This window comes from Arachis hypogaea, chromosome 8, assembly GCF_003086295.3.
Source record: "Arachis hypogaea cultivar Tifrunner chromosome 8, arahy.Tifrunner.gnm2.J5K5, whole genome shotgun sequence".
In the NCBI taxonomy this organism is placed as follows: Eukaryota; Viridiplantae; Streptophyta; class Magnoliopsida; order Fabales; family Fabaceae; genus Arachis; species Arachis hypogaea.
Window position 1 is genome coordinate 49862245 of NC_092043.1, and position 23018 is coordinate 49885262.

Below are 23018 nucleotides of genomic sequence, written 5' to 3' on the forward strand. Positions count from 1 at the left end.
AAAAATCTTTTACATTTAGTGAGAAGTCTTTGGTTCAACATCCACTTGAAATATATTTTTATATAAATATATAACATATACATAAATAGGATGTGTGTTAGTCGGATAGGATTGTAGCTCAACCCGCACCTTATCCGATCCGCACGAGAACCCAACCCGCATCTTATCTTATCCGCTGCGGATCGAGTTGACAACCCTACTCAATCGAATAGGATCAAGTTGAATACCCACACGTAGGATACATGTTGCCACCCTAGTTATTAGTGCTATGCTGAGCTGACATCAATTAGCTATAACTAATTCAGTATATAAGTAGCTTACTACATTTTAATTTTTATAACAATAAATAATCACTTCATACTCTTCTCTCAGTTACTCTCTCTAGCTCTCAATTCTCTCTAGCTCTCTTTCTCTCATTCTCAATTCTCACTGATCTCTAATATCTTTAAGTCCCATCATATTTTTTTTTTCTATTTGCATAATTGCATGCATATGTTTGATTATTGAACTTTTGAAATAAATCTACTACAAGATAAGACAAAATCTAACAAACACTCATTTTATTAATCAAACCCTTGTCATATCATGTTACAAGGTTGATTGCTTTATTTCTAATGTGTGATTATTGTGCCTTTAAAATTTGATTATTCATTCATGTTCCATACTTTTGGTTATGTATTTAAACTAGGTTGATTTTCTTATGTTGGAATATTATAGGGTCACTTCTATTTGTACATGACAACTATTTTTGTCGGTCATATTATTACGGACAAAGTTTTTAAAATAAATTATACTTTAATATTTGATTTTTATTATAAAATTTTAAAATTTAATAATATTTAATAATTTTTGTAGTAAATTTTAAAGATTTTATCAAATAAGAGAAAAAAAGAGATATGATATTTAGGTTTTATTTTAGTGTCTTTTGATGAATAGACGTCTTTCAATCAGAATACAAAAAAAAAAGTGCCACATTGATAAATAAAATAATGATATCTGAATAAATAGTTTGAAAGGAATAACATTTTGATAATAAGTTTTAGAAATTTTGGTATATTGATTTAAAAGTCAAGAGAGATAGAGTGAGAGGATAAAAGACAAAAAAAATTTCTCAATTTTAGAGAAAATTTTTTTATTTTAATTACAATGAGATAAAATATTATGTGATATTTTTATTGTCAAATTAATAATATATAATATGGTAAAATATATTTTTTATTTTTAAGATTTGTAATTTTTTTAAAAATATTCTTAACGTTTAATTTTATTCAATTTTGTTCTTAATTTTTTTGATTCATTTAATTTTATCCTTAACGCTTTTAATTTGTTTCAAAATTATCCCTAAATATTTTTAATTTTGTCTCTAATATTTCAGATGAAATTAATATCTATGGATAATTTTAATATAAACCGAAAATATTAATGACAAAATTAAATACAATTAAATATTAGAAATATTTTTTTTAAAAGTCACAAACATTAGAAACAAAAAACATATTTTATTCTATATAATTAATTTTAATATTAACTGTAATGAAAAAATATTATGTGATATATTTTAGATTTTAAATAAAAATTAATAATTAATAATAATATATAAAAAAATAGAATGAATAAAAAAAGAGAGATATAATAAGAAAAAAGAGAAATGAAATTTTTTTTTAATTTTAGAAAAAAGATTTTAATTTAATGATAATAAAAAATTTTATGTACTATATTTTTATTATAAAATTAATAATATATAATAGATAATGAATATACATGAATATATTATTAATTGACATTATTTAAAAAAAAAGAAAAACCATAAATTAATTACTAATTAGCGATTTTAATGAGGTTGGCTAGCTCGATAATTGGTGACTTGCGGTTTCGGGCAGTGAAATAATTTATGAAGCGTTTGTGGATGGCATGAACTTTGAGAACTGTGACTTGTGAGGATGAACTGAAGGTTGATGAATGATGAAAGAAAATTGGAAATTGGACCACTATTTTGGGGAAAAGAATTCTCTCAAGTTTATATCAATAAAAACTTTTTTTTTACATATTTTTTTTTTTTGTTACACTTAAATTTTACATGTTATGATATTCACTTCATAAATTCCATTGGGAAAAAAATAGTGATTCTTTCTATTAGTTGCTACCACCAATATTTGATAATCATCATAATAATTAATGTCGGTGTCTCTTTGACATCAACAGATTAAAAAGGTTATTAAAATAAAGTATGATTATTGATAATGTAACATTTTAAAAGTATTTATAAATATTTTTTTTCAATATAATATAAAATAAGATAATAAATATTAATATATTAACATCTTTAAACATAATTGATTTAAGGGTGTTTCTTAAGATGATCTAATTAGAGACAAAGATTACTTCTTAAGGAATTTATTTTTAATAATGATTCTTTTAAAGAGTTTATACATTTAAGTCCTTATGTTAATATCACAGCAAAATTTAATCTATATAATTTACAAATAATTTTTTAATATCTTCTATAATTTAATCTATATTTACAAAAATTATCCTAATTTATCTTTTAGCGTTAGATTTTACGTTTAATTTACACAGTTATTTAATCATATCCATTCGTTTAAAATTTAAATAGTCATTCACACATTAATTTGTTAAAAATAACTAATTTTGTTATATAATATTATATTTACAAATATTTTTTACATTATTATTAGTATATTAAAATTAAATTTATTATTGTTTTCAACTAGTTTATTATTTAATTAATTTAAAAAATACTAAAACAGATTAATAGTAACAAAAGTGAAATTCAGGATGAGATATAGATGGTGAAAAAATTGAAGCACATAAAGCCAAACTAGATTGGATGGCTCCTTGGAATCTAAGTATGTAACCTAACCTAACCTAAGTCTGAAGTTTGAAGTGGGTGAAGTGTGTAGTTATTATTATTATTGCTGAAAGTAAAAGAGTTGGACAGTTGAAAGCAGAAGGGTTTCGAGATACACATTACACAGTGCACTTTATTATTACTGTTGAAACCGGAATCACAAAGACTTCACTTTTTAGTGGATCATGAAACTTCTTCTCTCTCTCTCACTCACTCTTTCATTAGTGGACCCCTACCTCATTGTTGAAATTGAATTTTTCAACCCTTAACAAACCATTCATTTTTGTCATTTTATCCATACCATTAAATGTCTTTTTTTTTTTTTTACAATTGTGTCTTGATAAAGTTTAATATGTCCTTACGATAATCTATTTTATTTAACTAAAGTTTAGGTTTAAGGAAGCTTTAAGGAAGCTTCGTAATTATATTTGGATTTATTCAAAGTTTGTCATGAATTTTACTATTGATAGACAAGCTAATTAAAAATTGGTTTTGTATTATTGAATTTCAGTTGAGTTAAATTATTGAATTTCTTGTTTATTTTTTTTATTTTTTAATCCATAAAAATTTAATTTGTTAAAGATAGAAAAAAAATTTAAATAAGGAAGCTAACACTTATTTGTCAGAAATTATTTTTAATATGGAAATATAAATAATGTTTTGGTTGAATATTGGCATTTGCATTGAAGTGTATTATAATATTGTGGAAGTTATTCAATACGTCCCCACATGTTGGTCAAAATGTTGTCCAACATGCCTCCATGTATTGACTTCTTGTCTGCAAAATCTACCTACTTGTAATTACACCAAATAATCTCATTTTCAACAAAAATATCAATATTTTTTTCATATTAAAAAAAATTGGCCCTTATTTGTGTCATTTAAAATTTTTCATAATAAATTTAATTATTTTAACTGAATAATTGTTAAGAGTTTTTATATTACAACTCTATTTAATCCTTAAAATGATTCGATTTCAAAACTCATTAAAAGAATAATATAATAGTTGGATTTTGTAAGAGTCCACACCCACTAACAGAATTAAGATCTTTTAAAATAAAAAATTAGTAAAATAATAAAATAAAAAATTAATTATTCTTAAATTAAGATAATAAGACACATATTTTATAAAAATTATAAAATTAACAATAATTAATCCTTCACTTTTTATTAATTTTTTCGCTCTAGATGATCTAAACTAACAAAGGAGACATGATTATAAATTGTCATATTAGCAAGGGTAAGATATTATTCTTATTTTTTCATAATCATTTGTTTTAACGTTTACATTATTTTAATTCTGAATTTAGAGAATCTTATGATTAATAACAAATCACAAACAACTTGGCTAGAAGTGAAGTGAGGAATCTCTTGAACAGACATGCATGTGAGACACTGGCCAGAATGTTTAAAATCTGATCAAATTTTCAGTGATGACGATTGAGAAGTGAGAACTGGTAAACGTTTTCAAACTGAAACCAAAGCATTCATCATCAGCCTTTTTGAGCTTATACATTGGCTCTGCTGAGTACTGATCATATTATATTCTAAAAAATTGCATAATAATAATAATAATATTTTGAGTAATACTCCAAATAAGTTACTAACAAATTTTAGTCACTAAATTACTTCTTAAGCTTTTATTTTATTAAACAAATTAATTCACACATCAAATTATTTGTCTATATAAAATACTGATATGAGAATTTAAAATTTTTTAAAAATTATTCTGTTTGTATTAATTAATAAGAATAGAAATTAATTTGTCTAATGTTTTTATAAAAATTTGACAAAAATAAAAGATTAAAAACTGATTTAGTAATTTAAATTTGTTAAAAATTAAATTGATAGACTACAAGTTTTTAAGAACAGATTTGGTATATTATTTTAAGATTACATTATTAGTCTTTTACATTTTACATTTCCCTTCATCAATACTAAAAAAATGAAATAAAACATATACTACTATAATTTAATGTCATTGTTGCTATTGGTGTCTATCTGTAGATAATATATTATTATAGGTTGAGTCTATAACTTTTTATTAAAAAAAATATATGGAATATGAATTATAAAACTTATATTATATAAAGTAAATTTTATATATTTATATAGAATTTAAAATAGATAGTTATTTAAGTTCTTCATAGATGTTAGGCTTAAACACTATATAACTACACTTTTATAAACAATTTGACCAACAAGCATCTAATACAAGTTTGTGTGACCTACTAAAAGTACATGAGCTTCACAAACTTATATTAGAGGATTATTAATGGTAGTGATTGTCAATTATAATTTTGTATAAAAAAAAATGAATCACAAATATAAAACCCATTTGGAACCACTTGAAGAGTTGGAGTTCATGCATCATCCATTCAAATAGGGATAACAATTTACAAAAGAAGAAAGTGCCAAAAGTGAACAGTGTTATATTTTTCTGTATGATATTCATCATCACACTGTTTTATTAGTGATGAAGCAGCCAGACATGCTTTTTCCATGTGTCTGTCTCACACTGTCCCTTCTAAGGTTGAGTGTATCAGAATGAATGCAGTGTTCAAATTTCAAGATTCTTATTCAGACATTGAGCTGCGCGCAATGCCAAAAATAGGACCATGAAATTTTTTTTCCCGCCATTTGTATATTGGATTAATAGAAACTTCCACCACGTGTGAAAACGGTTGTTTTAGTGTATAATTCTTTCGGTTATAAAATTTATCTTTTTTCATAATTATTTGCACATTAATTATTTATTTGAATAATTAAATAATATTAAAGGTAATTAATAAGGAATGATTCTACTATAATACAATTTAATAATTTTTATTATTTAACGTTTCTCAATTTTTTAATTTACAGAAATATTTTAGATTAAACAGTTATTTAATTCCTCAGATGCTTTGCAACTTTTTCATGTCTCCTATTACCCTTTAATTGTGAATTATAGTTTCAAAACAATTATTTTACATAGTCATATTCAAAACTCAATGTATTCTTTAATACAACTTATAGTGAAAGCACTAAACAGCGCCATTAATATCATCTATATGAAGAATGCTAGGGGCAGCAACTTTGATATTTTGTAACTATCAATTGGCCATTAATAGTGTTTTTAATGGTGTAAGATTATATCCAATTGTGATAAATCACTTCCTCTTTTTTTGATGGTTAAGTACTGGCCAAAAAACACAAAAATTGCTGACCCCTAAACTTTTCCCATTTATATTAGAGATTATTTACCTTTTTGCTAATATTACACATTGTTATCTAACCTTAAAACAGCTGGTATAGTTTAACCTAAATGATGTGTATATTCTTAATTAGTATAAGAGTAAAATCCAACACAATTTTTTCTCTTATTTTCTCAAACAATCAAACAAAATGTCCAAAATTCACTATTTTCCGCTTCCACATTTTTTCGTTCATTCTTTCCATTAAACCAAACAACGAGTAAATGAAAGGAGCTAGATTAGTAGATTTGCATTAAGAAAAATATCAACAAAATGGAGACACACGGGAAAGCTCCATTAGACAAACATGTCTTCCACCATCCAAAAAGTGTTTCACAGGCTATTGCATCAGTTTAACAATCTATGTCATTTTTAAAAAGAAGCAAAAAGAAATAATGATTATGTGATAAGTGATTGTGCTAAAGGTTCTGTTTAGCATACGGCATCGTATGTTTTGGATGAAAAGAGAAAAGTGAAGCAGGAAAGCACATTGGAATAAGGGGAAAAAAATAAAGAGGATGAAGGTATTATTCATAGGGTAACATTTTTCTCCATCATTCTCTTCTTGGGTGGAAAGGAAGGAATCTCCTTTCTTTGGCTACTCGCAACATAGATACAATTTAGTTAACAACAATGTTAAATTCTCCTTATACATCCTCCTAATTCTTCTCCTAATTTCTAAACAAAAAAGACTTGTGCTTATTTTCTTTGTTTAAAAGTTAGGAGGAAGATTAGGAATATGCTTATATATGCATATCAATATTAACATCACTCTGTATTTAATGACCTTCATGTCCTTCCTTTTTCTATTTGATGATACTAAACAAGGAGATAAATCTTGACCTTTTTCTTATGTCTCGGTTGTATTTCTTTCTTTTACTCTTCCTTCATATATTATTATTATTACCAACCAGGCCCTAGCCACATATTTTGAAGCATCTTGAAGAAGGTTATTCTGTCTACCTAACACTGATGTGATGATACTATCAACTAATTTTATATTGGTAATAACTTTAATGCATCAAGCTAAACTAGGTTCACCATGAATCAAGATAATGTGATGGTGTAGAATTAGAAGTTATTATATATAATATATATGCTAAGATCTATACCATTAATTTACTTTAATGCATGATACACCAAGTTTATCTTTGTGCATCATTGCATTGTCCTTATATGCAATTGTCAGTGTCAGTTAAAAGCACCAAAAATTTTAGACGTACACTAAGTTTCCAGGAAAAATCTTAGTAGTGTTTATGCAATCGAATCTTAAGCTCATTAAGTACATTGCCTACTACCAAGGAGAGGCTATATACCTTTTACAAAGTGGTTAATATGATGATGTTCTAGCCTTCTAGAGCATCCACTTCCTGCAGAAATATCAAAAGTGAAACTTGTAGATTCCATTGTACTAATAGAAGTACAAGAGCATGAAGATGAAAGAGGAAAAGGGTAAGAAAAGGAGAGGGAGGAAGAAAAAGCAGCTATGTTCTTGTACTAACACAAGAACAGAGTTATGCAGAATTTGGGGCCAAAATTTACAAAAAGAATATCAAATATGTTCATGGTACTATATATTTACTTCAGACATGTGCATTAGATGGGTGTTTTGTCATTCTTCCTGGTCTCTTTCGTTCTTTTCCTTTCAGATGCGTTGGCCCTTAAATCATTGGAGAAACTCCTCAAATAGCTAGAGATATGTTCATTTCGGTGAGCTGAATGAAACCAAAATATATGAGATTAAAGAATACAGCTGCAAACAAAAACAGTTTTTGTGTTTTAGAAAAAGAACAAGTCAACCACCCAGAAAACCAGTCACAGATGATGAAACTCACCAGAAAGTATGACATCTTCCATGTTCACACATTTACGATTCGCATGCCGTGCAAATATCTGAAGATCCTTGGCCAGCCCCTCTGCTCATAAAACATATTAGCTTAATTCATTAATTGAAGTGAGCGTTGCTAGACAGTTATTAGCTGAAATATTAAAATATTGAATGTCCTTGAACTATAAGATCTCAAAAAGCAAATTTAAAAAAAATTGATAATTGAGGCTTCTACCCTCCTAATAATGTGAATTATTTTATTTGTAATGAACTAAAAAAACTTTCCTCACCTCAGTACTCTTTGTTGTATATTTACGGACACTCCTGATATTCTGTTATTCTAAGTATCTGATGGTAATGCTATCCTATGATATAAAGTAGTTATTGTAAGGGTTAAACTGCTATTAACAACAACAACAACAACATAAGACTTAGTGGTTGAGTCTTGCATCCATCTCAATTTAGTAAGAAAAGTGGGTTAAGCTTTTAGATTTAAAATTTTTTGATATTAAAAACTTGAATAAGTCAATCATGCTGAGACAAAATCAGATGATTTTAAGATTCAAATCAGGTTACATTTCATGTTTTATGTAAATCTCTCGACCTTGAATACAACTGAATAACCGTGAAATTTGTAAAGCGACGGTGCATATATATCTAACTAAAGGTAAGACGTAGCAACAGAAATTGGTTATAAACCGCTAAAACAAAATCGGTTAAGGAAAAAACTGATAAAAGGTTACCTGTAAACTTAAATGCCAAATCAGCGACGCAAGAGACTACGACTTTCGATATCTCAATGCCACTCTTACGTGCTGCGATGCAAAGTTTGGGAATCATTACGAACTCAAATTTTCCGTTTCAACTGTTGAAAATCCGTTGAAACAAAGTAACAGTGGTGCAATTGAAGTGCTTGGAAACTGAATTGAAGGTTTTACCTTCGGATTCGGCGATGGAGATTGCGGAGAGTCTGAACCTATCGCGCAAGAGCCTCGCTTCGGAGTCATGTTCTTCTTGTTCTTCTCCTCTTTCGATTTCGCTGCTGCTACCACACACTACGCGATCCGTTGCCATTTGCTTCTATTTTCGGATTCTCTTTCTATTGTGGCGCTCTTTTGTTTTGGAATGGAGGGAAATGAAAATAGTGTCTCTGCCTAAGAGAAAGGGTACTGAGGCACTGAGCTTCTGTTTAAACCATGGGCCTGATTATTGGGCCTCAAACTAATGAAAGTTAATCGGTCCAAAGCAATTCGAGGATTCGGCCCATAAAATGTTCACTTGATTCTACAATTTTTCCCCTGCAAACAATGCTATAAACTAAGAAGAAAAAGTAATAAATAAATTGATACTGTAAACCAGCCTGAGTTCATGGAGTAATTACTCCTGTCTGTTTAAATAATTATTAGAGATTCAAATCTTACCTTAACAACCTATTAACAAATGACATACCATTTTCTATCCTCAAATTAATTTCTAGTGTTTCATGTAAATGTTTAGGAATTGAGAAATTATCTTTTCTAGAGTAATACTAAGATCCTTTTATATCACAGTGGTTCATTTAATTTTCCATCTAAATAGGACGTAAGAAGCGACCAACGCATATTGATACGATAGTGTACTAGCATGTTGATCGTCGTAGGATTTAGGGTTTAGGTTTTCATTTTTATTTTCTATAATTACTTTCTGTAAATGAAGTATAGTTTTATTTTCATTACAAATGAAAATAACCCAGAAAATGGTTTAGTGCGGGGGGATGTAAAACTGTCCAACGCTAAAAAAGATCGCACAACGAATTGGAAACTTTGTAAAGACTAACTTGACTGAGCAAAAATAGAGCACGTTTACATGAACAAAATTCCGTTGAATACTTTTTTTTTTCCTCAAAGTTAGGAGTGTAACTCGAATTCGAGACCTCTAGGTGAGGAGGTGAGACTATATCATTTGAGCTATAACTCGTTGGCAAATTCTGTTAAATACTTACATGGTTAAATTTCAATAATGTTACAACATTAGCTTACTGCAGCATGGCTTTTCACTGCACGCTTCATAAACAGTTACAATCCTGTAAGAAGAGAAAAATAAAAGAGATAACAACAACAAAACAAACAACAAAGCCTTGTCCCACTAAGTGGGGTCGGCTACATGAATCAAACGACGCCATTGTGCTCTGTCATGTATCATGTCTACAGAGAGACCGTTTACATGTAGATCTCGTTTGACCACCTCATGGATGGTCTTCTTAGGTCTTCCTCTGCCTTTCGCCCTTTGTCCATCTTCCATCTCATCCACCCTCCTGACTGGATGTTCTATCGGTCTTCTTCTCACATGTCCAAACCACCTGAGATGCGATTCAACCATCTTTTCCACAATAGGTGCTACTCCAACTCTCTCCTTTATATCTTCATTCCTTATTTTATCCAATCGCGTATGACCACTCATCCATCTCAACATCTTCATCTCTGCCACACTCAACTTATGTTCGTGCTCCCCTTTAGCCGCCCAACACTCCATACCATACAGCATAGCCGGTCTTATAGCGGTGCGATAGAATTTACCTTTAAGTTTTAAAGGCACTTTTTTGTCGCATATAAAACCAGATGCACTCCGCCATTTTGACCAACCTGCTTGGATCCTATGATTTACATCATGTTCAATCTCTCCATTATCCTGTATGATGCACCCAAGATACTTAAAACTTTTAACTTTTCGTAGGGTGTTCTCTTCAATTTTCACCTCTATATTGGAGTTTTCCCTTCTCAGACTGAACTTACATTCCATATATTCCGTCTTGCTACGGCTTATGCGCAGACCATACACTTCTAGAGCTTCTCTCCATAACTCTAACTTCTTATTTAGGTCTTCCCTTGACTCTCCCATAAGGACGATATCATCGGCAAAAAGCATGCACCATGGCACAGGCTCTTGGATGTGCTCTGTGAGTACTTCTAAGACTAATGTGAAAAGGTATGGACTTAAGGATGATCCCTGGTGTAATCCTATACCAATAGGGAATTCCTCTGTCACACCACCTTGAGTCTTCACACTAGTTGTGGCCCCATTATACATGTCTTTAATTGCCCGAATATATGCGATCCTTACTCTCCTCTTTTCTAAAACCTTCCATAAGACCTCCCTTGGTACCCTATCATACGCTTTTTCCAAATCAATAAACACCATGTGTAGATCCCTTTTATTACTACGATACCTCTCCATCATTCTTCTTAATAGGTATATCGCTTCAGTGGTAGATCTGTCTGGCATAAATCCAAATTGGTTCTCTGTTACTTGTGTCTCTTTTCTCAACCTCCGTTCTATCACCCTTTCCCATAACTTCATAGTATGACTCATAAGCTTAATCCCTCTATAATTTCCGCAACTTTGTATATCCCCCTTATTCTTGTAGATAGGTACCAAGGTGCTCTTTCTCCACTCATCAGGCATCTTCTTTGACCTTAAAATCTCATTAAAAAGCTTGGTTAACCAGTTGATGCCTTTTCCTCCAAGACCCTTCGAAACCTCAATCGGGATATTATGAGGTCCTACTGCCCTGCCATTTTTCATCTGCTTTAGAGCCTCTTTTACCTCGAAGTCTCGAATCCTTCGATAGTAGTCAAAGTTTTGATCTTCTTCCCTTGTGCATAATCGACCAAGGCTCGGAAGAGTCTTCTGTCCCTCATTAAATAACTCGTAGAAGTAGCTCTTCCACCTTTCATTAATCTTCTCCTTTTGAGCCAACACCTCTCCATCCTTATCCTTTATGCACTTAACCTGATCCAAATCTCTCGTTCTTCTTTCCCGGCTCTTTGCAATTCTATATATACCTTTTTTTCCTTCTTTCGTGCCCAAAGACTGGTAGAGACCCTCATATGCTCTTGTTCTTGCTTCACTTACAGCCACTTTTGTCTCTTTCTTAGCCGCCTTATATTTTTCCCAGTTATCTGCATTGCGGCATAAAGACCACTCTTTAAAGCATTCTCTTTTTATCTTTATCTTTTCTTGTATACTCGCATTCCACCACCAGGACTCCTTGTCTCTTGGTCCTATTCCTTTAGATTCACCAAAACTTTCTTTTGCTGTTCTTCTAATAACTTCTGCCATCTCCCTCTACATCTCTTCCGCGCTTCCATTCCCATCCCACTTCGCCTCTTCTCCTACCCGTCTTAGGAAGCTTCTTTGTTCCTCACCTTTCATCCGCCACCACCTCGTCCTTGGGTTCTTCGTATGATGTCTTTTCCTCAACTTTTGCTCAACGCGAAAATCCATGACGAGCACCCTATGTTGTGTTGTCAAACTCTCTCCCGGGATAATTTTACAGTTAATGCAAAATTTCCGGTCGACTCTCCTCAACAAGAAGAAGTCGATTTGAGAGCTTGTCATGCCACTCTTATAGGTTATAAGATGTTCGTCTCTCTTTTTAAAACATGTATTTGCGATGAGAAGATCAAGAGTTGAGGAAAAGTCCAAAATAGTTTTACTCTCGGCATTGATCACCCCGAAACCATGGCCTCCGTGAATACTCCCATATCCAGTCACTTCTCTCCCAACATGGCCATTTAAATCTCCTCCTAAGAAAATCTTATCTCCCAAAGGTATGCCTTGAACCAAACTCTCTAGATCCTCCCAAAACCTTATCTTGTGTTGTTCGTCCGAACCCACTTGCGGTGCATAGGCGCTAATCACATGGAAAGCACCTCCCTCCACCACAAGTTTGATAGAGATGGTTCGATCTCCCATCCTCTTGACATCAACTACGTCCTTCTTCCACTGCTTATCCACAATTATTCCAACTTCATTCCTATTCTTCACCTTTCCTGTATACCAAAGTTTGAAACCAGAAGAATCCAACTCCCTAGCCTTTGCACCAACCCATTTCGTTTCTTGTAGGCACATAATGTTAATCTTCCTCCTTGTCATGGTGTCCACCACCTCCATGGACTTTCCTGTTAGAGTGCCTATGTTCCATGTCCCAAATCTCAACCTTTTATCGCTTCGACCTTTACCTTTTCCTTTGTGAACTAGCTTATTTACCCTCGTCCGTTCACGAAAACGCGAGAACCCTTGCTCATTTAACACTACATCCGGGCACCGATGCAGCGGCTCTTGCTTTGACACCGTACTCGAGCCATACGGCGCGTTACTTCCGGGTAACGACCTAGCTTTAGCGCAATAATGTCTTTGATTCATGTCATGGGGGGTTCGACTATATTTTTACGTTGGTTGCCGAAGACCTAACACAACCCTCCTCCTTTATCCGGACTTGGGACCGGCTATGTACCGCGAGTGTAACATAGGCGGAGTTAGAAAAATAAAAGAGATAAAACAGATAAATACACATAATATATTGACTGGTTTAACTTGCGTTGTTCCTACTAGATTACCAAATTAAATAAGAATAAAGAGAAACTAGATAGAAGTGCAGACAAATCCTCACCAAATAACTGGCCTTATGAAATTATATGATGGCATGCTGCTGTGGTTAATAAAAAAATGTCTATTCAAGCTGAAATTTTCATGCTGTGTTGCAAATCCATATCGCGATAGATGTGCCACTTCTTGTATCTCGAATCTCCGATTAGAACAGGTCTAAGCCGCGGGGCAGTAGTGCAACTCAAACAACAACATCCCCTTAGGTCCTTTACACATTGACTGCAGCATCTGCAACAGAAAAGGTTAAAATTGAACATGGATGAGTTGTATTTTGAATTGAGCGTAAAACATAAACAACCAAAGGAAAATGGCAGGCTCATGCTGTGTTAAAGAGGAGTCTTACAAAAACAGCAAATTACAGTCAAGATTTGCACAATTCCTATGTCTCAATTCGCTGACTTCTGAACTACATAGGTAGCATTTTGCAAACTTATCAACTCCAGAAATTTGGGTCATGTCTGCTTCAGTTGTGGCCTGGGGATAGTACACAGACGGAGGGAGCGAGAGACGAGAGTCAAATACAAATAAGTTTCCTACCCATTTTGCAGGACCTTCATTCTTTAAATAGTGAGAAACACCTCCTTTCAAGGTATATAAATTCTGAAATCCTTGCTGCCTGCCAAACAGCATCAAACCAAAAGGCTGACATTAACATGAAAAGATGGGGAAACAAAGATGAAATATCAATTTCGTAAATAAAATTGTTTTCCTAATCCAAAGGAGATATAGCAGGCAGGGCTCACATACTATTACTAGTATAAAGAGGTAGAATTGTATAGAGGGATACCAAAGCGGAAGAATTATTCCACAAAAAAAAAAAAAGGCGGAAAAATTGTGCATATAAAAGGTTAAAAATATTGAAAAATAAGCACATTAAGAATAGAAACTATGAAATAATAATTACCTTAGTATTGTAGAATATACATCACAGCGAATCCCTCCAGTGCAATACATCAATATGTTTGTGTTTTCTTTATCTACATTTGATAAAGGATCTGATGCAGAGATCTGAAAGAGGCATATGAAAGTGTATTACATTAATACGTATCAATGGACAGATAGATATAGAAACCTTTTAAGTTTTAACCAGTGCTTCATAAGATACCAACTGGTTAAGCTACCTTAGATACATTTCCCAGCATTTATATACTGCCCTCAACTGTTTATTACACTGAGGATGTAGAGCTAAAATTCAACTCAGTAGTTAGTACAGCACAGATCAGTCCGACAATGGTTATGGGACAATTTTTTATTTATGGACCTGAACCTATGAGACTGAAAAAGGTTGTCAATTAAGAGAGGGTGGTAATATTCGTCCTATAATGTTTTATATTCATTTAATATTTCCATCATGTTTTGAACATTATCTTGATGTTGATTCAGTGAGGTAAATGTACCTCAATCCCTATCGTATTTGTGAGTGATTCTAATCCAGTTCTAATCAAATCACAAACTCTTAGCACAAAAATATTTTACGAATTTGAACTATGCTAGATAAAGTTTAGGAAAGAAAAATGATATTATTTCTCTGATTAATGAATAAAAAACTCTTATACCATGATAACATATCAATACTAAATCATTGACATTAGGTGATTAAGACATCAAATAATGATCCTACCTCTTGTTGAGACATACCAAATGAAGTACTCCTAAAGCAGTCCACATTAGGTCGTTGGGTCCCATTAAAATGTCCAATATCCCACTCATAACCTGATTAACAGCACTAATTTATTCATCCCCAAAACTATAACCATAAAAACTATAAATATTTCAGATAGTATGTAAGGAATGGCAAATACAGGTAGTTAAAAATTCCAATGAGAAATACAGGTATACTCATCAAAGTGCTGTAGAACCCGTACCATTTCTTACATCCAATAGAATGTAATTCCTCTTTAGATATTCTTTTGATGTAAGATCATTTTTATTGGTTGGTTCCAATCTATTTCTCCATTCTGAAGGTTCTAAAGGTATTGCCCGCATTGAAGGATCAAGCAAAGGAAGATGTGATACGCCACCTTCAACCTGTAAACAAATGAGAAGTCATAAGTTGATAGTATTGTTTTAAAACCACTGTCACCTAACTCATCCCAAACATAGGGACACTTGGGGTAGAGAAGCATACAGAGTTGTTTTAAAGCTTCAACATAGGGAAACCCCAAGTAGATGAGATTTCAAAACAATAATAAGATGAAAAAGAAAAGAGCAATGATACTTCTATTTTGGAAAGGCGTGTCCATTTTGTGACATATATCCCCTTACCTGTACTAATGAGGGCTTATACCGCAACTTCAATTTTGGAAAGGCATGTCCATTTTGTGATGGAGATATCTGAACCAGGATATCTGAAAACCTCTTATCCTCTCTCAACCAGTTGACATATTTCAGTGCATCTTTTGATGGTCCACTAAACTGTAATCATATTACATCAGTGGAATTGAATGACATACTCAGACTCTGTTACACTGAAGGAAGCCTAATGGCTACTGTGTAAACACTGAAATAAGCCAACTAAATTTTTATGGTGCAACATAGTTAGAACCGTGGCATGTATTTTCAATCAATAAAATAGCTCAAACAATTGTATGAAAAGAGATAGACCCAAAATGTGGTAAAGCTCCACTTTCAAAAGGGGCACCCAAAGTTCATTAATGAGGAAACAAAAAAAAGAGTAATATCCCAAATCACTTCGCAAGGAAATTTTAGTCGAACAATTTAATCCTCAACAAATTTTAATCACCAAATCAGTCCTTAACTTTTTATTTTGTTAGACAAATCAATCCTTATATCAATCCCTCGGTCCCTCCATATAGACGAATAAAGCCCCGCTTTCAAAAGAGGCAGCCAAAGTTCATTGGTGAGGAAACAAAAAGAAAAATTTAACCCTTGGAAGAAATTAGTAAGCACAGAGCAGCATTTGTGTAAAATAAAGCATTAAAACTAACCTGCGCATTAATCCCTTGTTCATTCAAATAAACTCTTCCATTGATGTCAAGATTGAGACCCTGTCAACAGACTTACAATGAATTTTGGGACTAAAACTAAACAACTTGAAATTTCATGCTGCGTTCCCCATCATTATTAACCAATACATTGCGTATCGTGCTGCTAATCATTATTCTACATTTTCTATGCTCCAATTTAAGATAAAACTAAAGCTGTTTAAACAAAGTAAAAGAGAAAAATGATAGTAACAATAAGAAGAAAAGGAAATGAAATGGAACCTCCAAGAACGAAAGGTGTTTAGTGACTTCAGCTTGAGGATCTTTGATAAACACAAAATGGTAGAAATTGACAACCACGAAATCAGAATCATCATAATCATCCCTTGAAGGTTGTGCAGCAGCGCGTAGCGCGTGGCACGGAGGGGGCACCAACAGCTTGCGATAAGTAAGAGAGAGAGTTGAAAAGGTGTGGCATTTGAAGAGATGGTTTGGGAATTGTTGGAAGAAAAGAGTGTGTGTGGAGTGAAAAGAAGGAGCAATTGTGGGAGCAAGAGCTAGTGCGACTGCACCGGCGTAAGAGCTCAACCACCCCATCCTTCTTTTCCGGCGCAATTGAGGCTAATTGAGTAATTGGACTATTTCTAGTTAACAGTTAACACTATAAGAAAGTTCCCTTCACATAATAGTTCGTTAACCAATTTTGGATAAGACGTAAATGTCCTTAGGTTATGTTTTAGACTTTTAGGTTATTCACCGAGTTAATAGTCAAAATTGTTCCTAAAAGATACCTCGATTTTTATTTTAGTTTCTGAAAGATAAAGTTAATTAAAATAGTCCTCGAAAGATATGCGAGTTAATCACGTTTGTCCTTCCGTCACCTCCTTCGCTGAGTTAGCTAACGGCTGATGTGTGACGTTAACTGCCACCGTAGCGAACACCTACGTGTACCCTGTTATTGCTGACAAGGTAACTATGTTAAAACAATTCAAATCAGTCCCTTAATATTTGAACCATAATCCTAAATTCGACAATAAATAAGTCGTGTTCAGAGGGCCATATGCTGGGTAGACCTTGAAATTGCTGGTTTGTGGCGAGGATGGAGGCAGGAAACGGAGGTCGTAGTGGTGGTGTGTCGTTTCCATCGAACGGCAGTAATGGTTCCAACGCTTCAATGCGAACCAAGAGAAAAACTTACAAGGAATCATGTTTCTGTGGGTTGAAGGCTGTGATAAAAAAATCTGGGACAACAAAGAACCCAGATAGAATATTCTATGCATGTCCAATGTACCGGGTGAGTATTGTGTAAAAAGTTAAAGGTTTTCTATCTTGCTTTGTGTTGTTGGGTATTTTTTCAATTTTTTGTTTTCTGATTTTTGAATTTGCAGAAGAGCAGTCACTACAATTACTTTAAGTGGGTCGATGATGATGACTATCAAGGGGTGGCTGAAAGTGGAACAAAGAAAGATTATGGGACTGATTTGCAGGTTGAAAGTGACTATAATGAATGAAGGTTGAAGGCGGCATGGAGACTCGATAGCTTGAAAGTTGAAGTTAAAGCATTGAAACTACTAATAATTTTTATGTTTGTGGTAGTTGTCATTAATGTGATCCTTTGTTGTTTGTTATGTAGTTTCAAGTAAACCAATTTCTGTTGATATGTTATGGTGTAGTGAATTGAATGCCTTAAATGATAATAGATGTTTGCATTTAGTTTTTTAAGACTAAGACCAAACTATCCATCAAGTGTTCCAAATTAATCAGAATCACTGTTACAATAAGATATATTAAGCCATAAACATAATCAGTAGTCAAAGTACTCTTAAGCATTGTGTTGCCATAAAAGGCTAAATGTCAAATTGTCTTAAGGATAAACACTATAGCAAATTTATAAGATTTTACATGAGGATACAAACCTAAAAAAAGGCTAGACCAAAATAAAAGGGCAAAATACAACTTTTAATTACACAGATAATCACAGTGTTTATAATGAAATTTCAATTTTCCTGTACAAAAGACATAAAGTATCCCTACACAACAAAAAAAAAGTCAAACAGAATACATTTATTTCTAATCAAAGTTATTTATCAGTATTTCTTGGGGGCTTGAAGCCTGGAGTAGACACGAAGGTCATAAAGTTGGCCAGTTTCTTAGCAGTGGCTGAACTAGTCTCTTTGATTGTCTCAACAGAGTTAGCCACTGGTGCAGCTGCAGTAGGTTTACGAGAGGACCTAAGTATTAACTAGTCCTATAAAAAAGCTTTCATCCTTACCTCTAACCGTCGCGATTGCTTCTTCTGCAATCAATGTTGCTCCAAGAGATGATGAACTCTGTTTTCAGTAGCGATACCTACTCTGCTTTAATCGTCAACTAACACTGACAGAGGTTAATGGCGTGGTTCGAATAAAAGGTAAAAGGCTATGGACATAGCTCGAGAGAGACGAAACATTTTGGAGCCAAACATAAAGAGATAGTTGTTATGAGATGGGGTGAGACTTTGCAACGTTTTAAATCTCTTCTGGACACAAAACGACGACGCATTAGGGTTAGAAGCGCATTCAATCAAAACTGCGTCGTTTTTCTTGATCTGTCACAGTGGCTATTAATGTTACACGTCAGCAAACGTTAGTCAATTTAGCAAAAAAAAAATGACAAAATGACGAATGTGATTAACTCGCATATCTTTCAGAAATTATTTTAATTAACTTTATCTTTCAAAAATTGAAATAGAAATCGAAATATTTTTAAAGACGATTTTGATTATTAACATATTCACCAGTATAAAGTTCTTAAAGTGACTTAGCAATGCTTCAAAACATGAATTATTGCATAACTTGTTTCACAAATATTAGGAAACTTTGATTACCGCTTTATTTTTCCGATTTCTATGATATTTTAAGTTTCAGTTGTTTCATCACTACTTTATTTAGGGAAATATATCATCTACACCTTCTATATGCAAACTAATTGGTATTTTATTTGAATTGTCACATTGTTTTATCAGTGTTGGAGGTAGAGGAGATGCATCAATGACGAAGGCTATATAAAATACATTTTTTTAGTTAGAAATGTTAGATAGATTGGATAGTTTTTAATTTTAAATATTATAAGTTTATTTTATGTCACACTTATACATATAATATTAAGGATTCTATCTATTATTTGGTAGTTAATACTAACAAAAATTTGAACTCAAATACACTCGTTGCAAAGTATAAAAACTATCGCTAAACCAAGATTTTGAATGAGAGAAATGCGTTAGTGAAGATTCTACAAATTAAACCCAAGACTAAATCTTACTTAACTCAAATAATTAATTATTCATGGAGTTCGATCTCTTAACTAAGTAGTGCATATCTATTTTTTTTGCGTCTCTATTCTCTTTGGTGTTCACGTCCCAGTTCGTTTCAGACAGGGCTGGAATTGAGTCGAGCTAGACCAAGCTCAAATTTGGCTCATAAAAATTGAGCTTGGCTCACGACTCGACTAATTAACAATCGAGCTTATTTCTTAAGCTCAAACTCGACTCACCGAAAGCTCGCGAGCCGGCTCAAATAATAGAAACATAAATACATAATCTATAATTCTATATCAATAAATTATAACTTATATATTTTAAAAAATATTTAAAAAGATCAATTTTATATATTGTTATCTATCAATAAATTATAAATTTTTTATTTATGTCCTACATCAAAAGTATATATAAAAAATAAATATAAAATTTTAAATAATTAAGATCATTAATATATATATAATCGAGTCAGCTCACGAGCTAACGAGCTGAGCTTATCCAAGCTCAAGCTCGGCTCATTTAATTTATGAGCTCAGTTCCAAGCTCAAACTTGGCTCACTAGCTCATGAGCTTAGCTTATCGAGCTATTAACGAGTCGAGCTCAAGCTAGCTCATGAGCTGGCTTGACTCACTTCCAGCCCTAGTTTCAGTGTATGAAATTTTATCTAATTTAATTTGAAAGTCAATTTTTAGGTGTAGATTGTCTAAAAATATCTACATATGTAGATTTGTATTGGATAAATTTCTTGTACGACAATGGTCCCTTGTAGAAGACAAAGACTACGAGAACCTCAAAATTAACAACGCCGATTCCTATGATAATGGTAAGACGCTTTTATAACTTTAGAATTGTTAATGACTATTATTAAGACTAATTTTTTTTTAAATAAAGGAGCTCAACACAAAAGAATGGAGCAAACTTAAAAATAATTAGACGAACAACACTTAGAAAAAACACAATATAAAAAGATTCTTCATGTCATCTCCATCATAACTATCAACAACACGAAGAGCGCACACCTTCCCACTCTTTATCGCTAAGCAAGGACATATTGATGATTTTCTTGACATCTTTGCTTTCATTATGAAATATCCTCTTATTCCTTTCCATCCAAATGTTCCAGATGATCGCACAGAAGCATCTCAATTGCTGCTTGCGATCCTCCTTTCTACGCGGCTCTTTTGTCCAACTTAAAAAGTGGTCCTTCATCAATTCCGGAAGAGACCATAGTCGGCGAAACACTGATATCCAAGCATTCCACACCTACCGGGCAAAATCGCATCCAAGAAATAAGTGATAGACCTGCTCAACATCCCTGTTGCATAAGACACACCGCGTGTCATCCTGATTGAGAATCCCAAGCCGACTCAGCCTTTTCTTCGTGTTCACCCTGTCTATCAATACAAACCAGATAAACAGCTTTACTTTTGGTAGAACTAAACCTTTTCAAATGGAGTTAGTGAAGCTGTAACTGGTGATATCCTCTCCAATCATTCCCTCTTGTAACACTTGCACAAAAGAGTCAGTCGAAAAAATACCAAATTTATCATATTTCTACACCACTCTATCCTCCTTAGTATTTACTAGTCTTACAGGTCGCAAAGTCTCGTGCAACTGATCCAAAAGCCTCAACTCCCACTAGAAGTATTATTAAGACTAATTAGCAAGCTGAATTTTTTTTTTGTTGGATTTGTTCTCACTTATATTTTTTTTGTGAGATTAAGATGGGTAAATGGACTCACAAATTATTTTGTGTAATTTTCTTTTTTTTTAAATGGAAAAATGATCTAGTTCTATATAGTAGTTCATGTTACAACTACTACCACTACTCCATAGTAAATTAGTCAACGGCTAATAGAGTTTTCGGTTCAAACGAATAAAACCAGCGAGAGAGTGAAGACTATTTTTTTTTTCCGGTGAAATTAAGGGGCCAAGACCCAAAGAGAACAATAACTAACTACTCTCTAAAATACAGACTTTAGATTTTTCATACTTTCACAAGCCCAATAAAAGCATCCATGCCATAAATCACTTTGAGGACCCGTATTATTATGCAATTGCACATACTTAATTAATGTTGACACATTTTTTTTAAATCTCAACACATCCAATAACATAACGCTGATACACATGGTACTAATACAAATTCACCTTAGAACAATGATACTTATTAGTAGATTAGACAGCATAATTTATTTCTTTTAGATTAATTATTATCGTAAAAAATTACTAAATCATAATGTTAATAATATGAATAATGTAATTTATCTTTTAAGTATTATTATTATTATTATTATTATTATTATTATTATTATTATTAGGGTTGTTATAAATTTTGTTATCTGTACTACTATTAAAATTAAAATTGTTATTGTTAAAGTAGTAATATTTATGATTATTATTATTAATATTATAAATATTAATAATAAGTATTATTATTGCTGTGAAAATCATTAGTAGTGGTAGTAGTTGTAGAAGTATCACCATATAGAATTAGATTATTCCTGTATTTAAAAAGTTTTGTTTAACATAAAATAATTGGTGAGTTTATTTATTCATCTTGATGCCAAAAAAAAAAAACATAAGTGAGAATAAATCTAACAAAAAACAAAAAATAATTAGTCTGAATAATGATTATTAATAATTCTAAAGTTATAAAGGTGTCCGATCACTATTGCAAGAATTATGTCGATAATTATGTGGTTCAAGTGGTCTTTTTTTTAAATTAAAAGTGATACTTGAATCCAAAATTTTTAAATAAAGATGAGAAGACTATATTTTTTAAACTATAGTTTGTTAGAATTAGAAGCTCATCTAATACAAATTTATATATGTAGATGTTTTTAGATAGGGTATACTAAAGAATTTGTCGAATTTTTTTTTTCTTTTTAGTTTGCACGAGGGTATCCATCAGGCCAGAAGCTTTTTTCTTTTTGGTTTGCACGAGGGTATCCATCAGGCCGGAAGCTCAATGATTAATTCCTCGGGTACTGTAGAGACACACAAAGTGGGCGACTCTCACAAACAAACAAGCTCCATTCTCATCCTCCAGTAAATATCGAACCAGGAGAGATGGTTAAAGAGACACAGACCCTCATCCATCTGTGCCAACTTGCGTTAATGAATTTGCCAAATTTAAAAGTGGTTATCCGGGAATAGAGAGTTTTTTGTGATTTGCTCTGGACTTTTGTTGTTACGTCCAGAAAAAAAAAATAATTATTCAAGCCTATTTCATGTTTGACAAAAATGAAGAAACTCATTACCCTTTTGCCCTATGAGTTTTTTCTTTTTTTTTTGACTGTTCTATGAGTTTTGTTGTATAATAATAATAAACTAATAAATAATAATAAGTACTTAGTTTTTTTTAGTTGCCTTAGGTATTTTTTAATCTGACAAGTCAAGAACTAATCTGTTGTGAAT

The 23018-nt window shown here is 32.3% G+C and overlaps 2 protein-coding genes across 4 annotated transcripts; both read right to left on the reverse strand.

Annotated features, from left to right (window-relative positions):
• Positions 1-7331: 7331 nt before the first annotated feature.
• On the reverse strand, positions 7332-9793 carry LOC112708100 (protein MHF1 homolog). Of its 3 annotated transcripts, XM_072201607.1 has the most exons (5): positions 8869-9793; positions 8674-8745; positions 7938-8018; positions 7685-7817; positions 7332-7472 (listed from the first exon to the last, which is right to left on the reverse strand). In XM_072201607.1, the coding sequence occupies exons 1-4, from the start codon at positions 9002-9004 to the stop codon at positions 7699-7701; spliced, it is 408 nt and encodes a 135-aa protein (XP_072057708.1). In that variant the 5' UTR covers positions 9005-9793; the 3' UTR covers positions 7332-7472; positions 7685-7698. The 3 variants fall into 3 exon arrangements, with proteins under 3 accessions (XP_072057708.1, XP_025616022.1, XP_025616023.1); XM_025760237.3 differs by lacking the exon at positions 7332-7472 and having other exon boundaries at positions 7482-7817; XM_025760238.3 differs by lacking the exon at positions 7332-7472 and having other exon boundaries at positions 7482-7855.
• A 3452-nt stretch (positions 9794-13245) lies between these two features.
• LOC112708102 (rhodanese-like domain-containing protein 8, chloroplastic) lies at positions 13246-16981 on the reverse strand. Its single transcript, XM_025760239.3, has 8 exons — positions 16585-16981; positions 16306-16365; positions 15623-15772; positions 15223-15385; positions 14979-15070; positions 14262-14365; positions 13701-13973; positions 13246-13585 (listed from the first exon to the last, which is right to left on the reverse strand). Exons 1-8 carry the CDS (start codon positions 16897-16899, stop codon positions 13426-13428), a joined length of 1317 nt encoding a protein of 438 aa, XP_025616024.1. The 5' UTR covers positions 16900-16981; the 3' UTR covers positions 13246-13425.
• Between the last annotated feature and the right edge of the window lie 6037 nt (positions 16982-23018).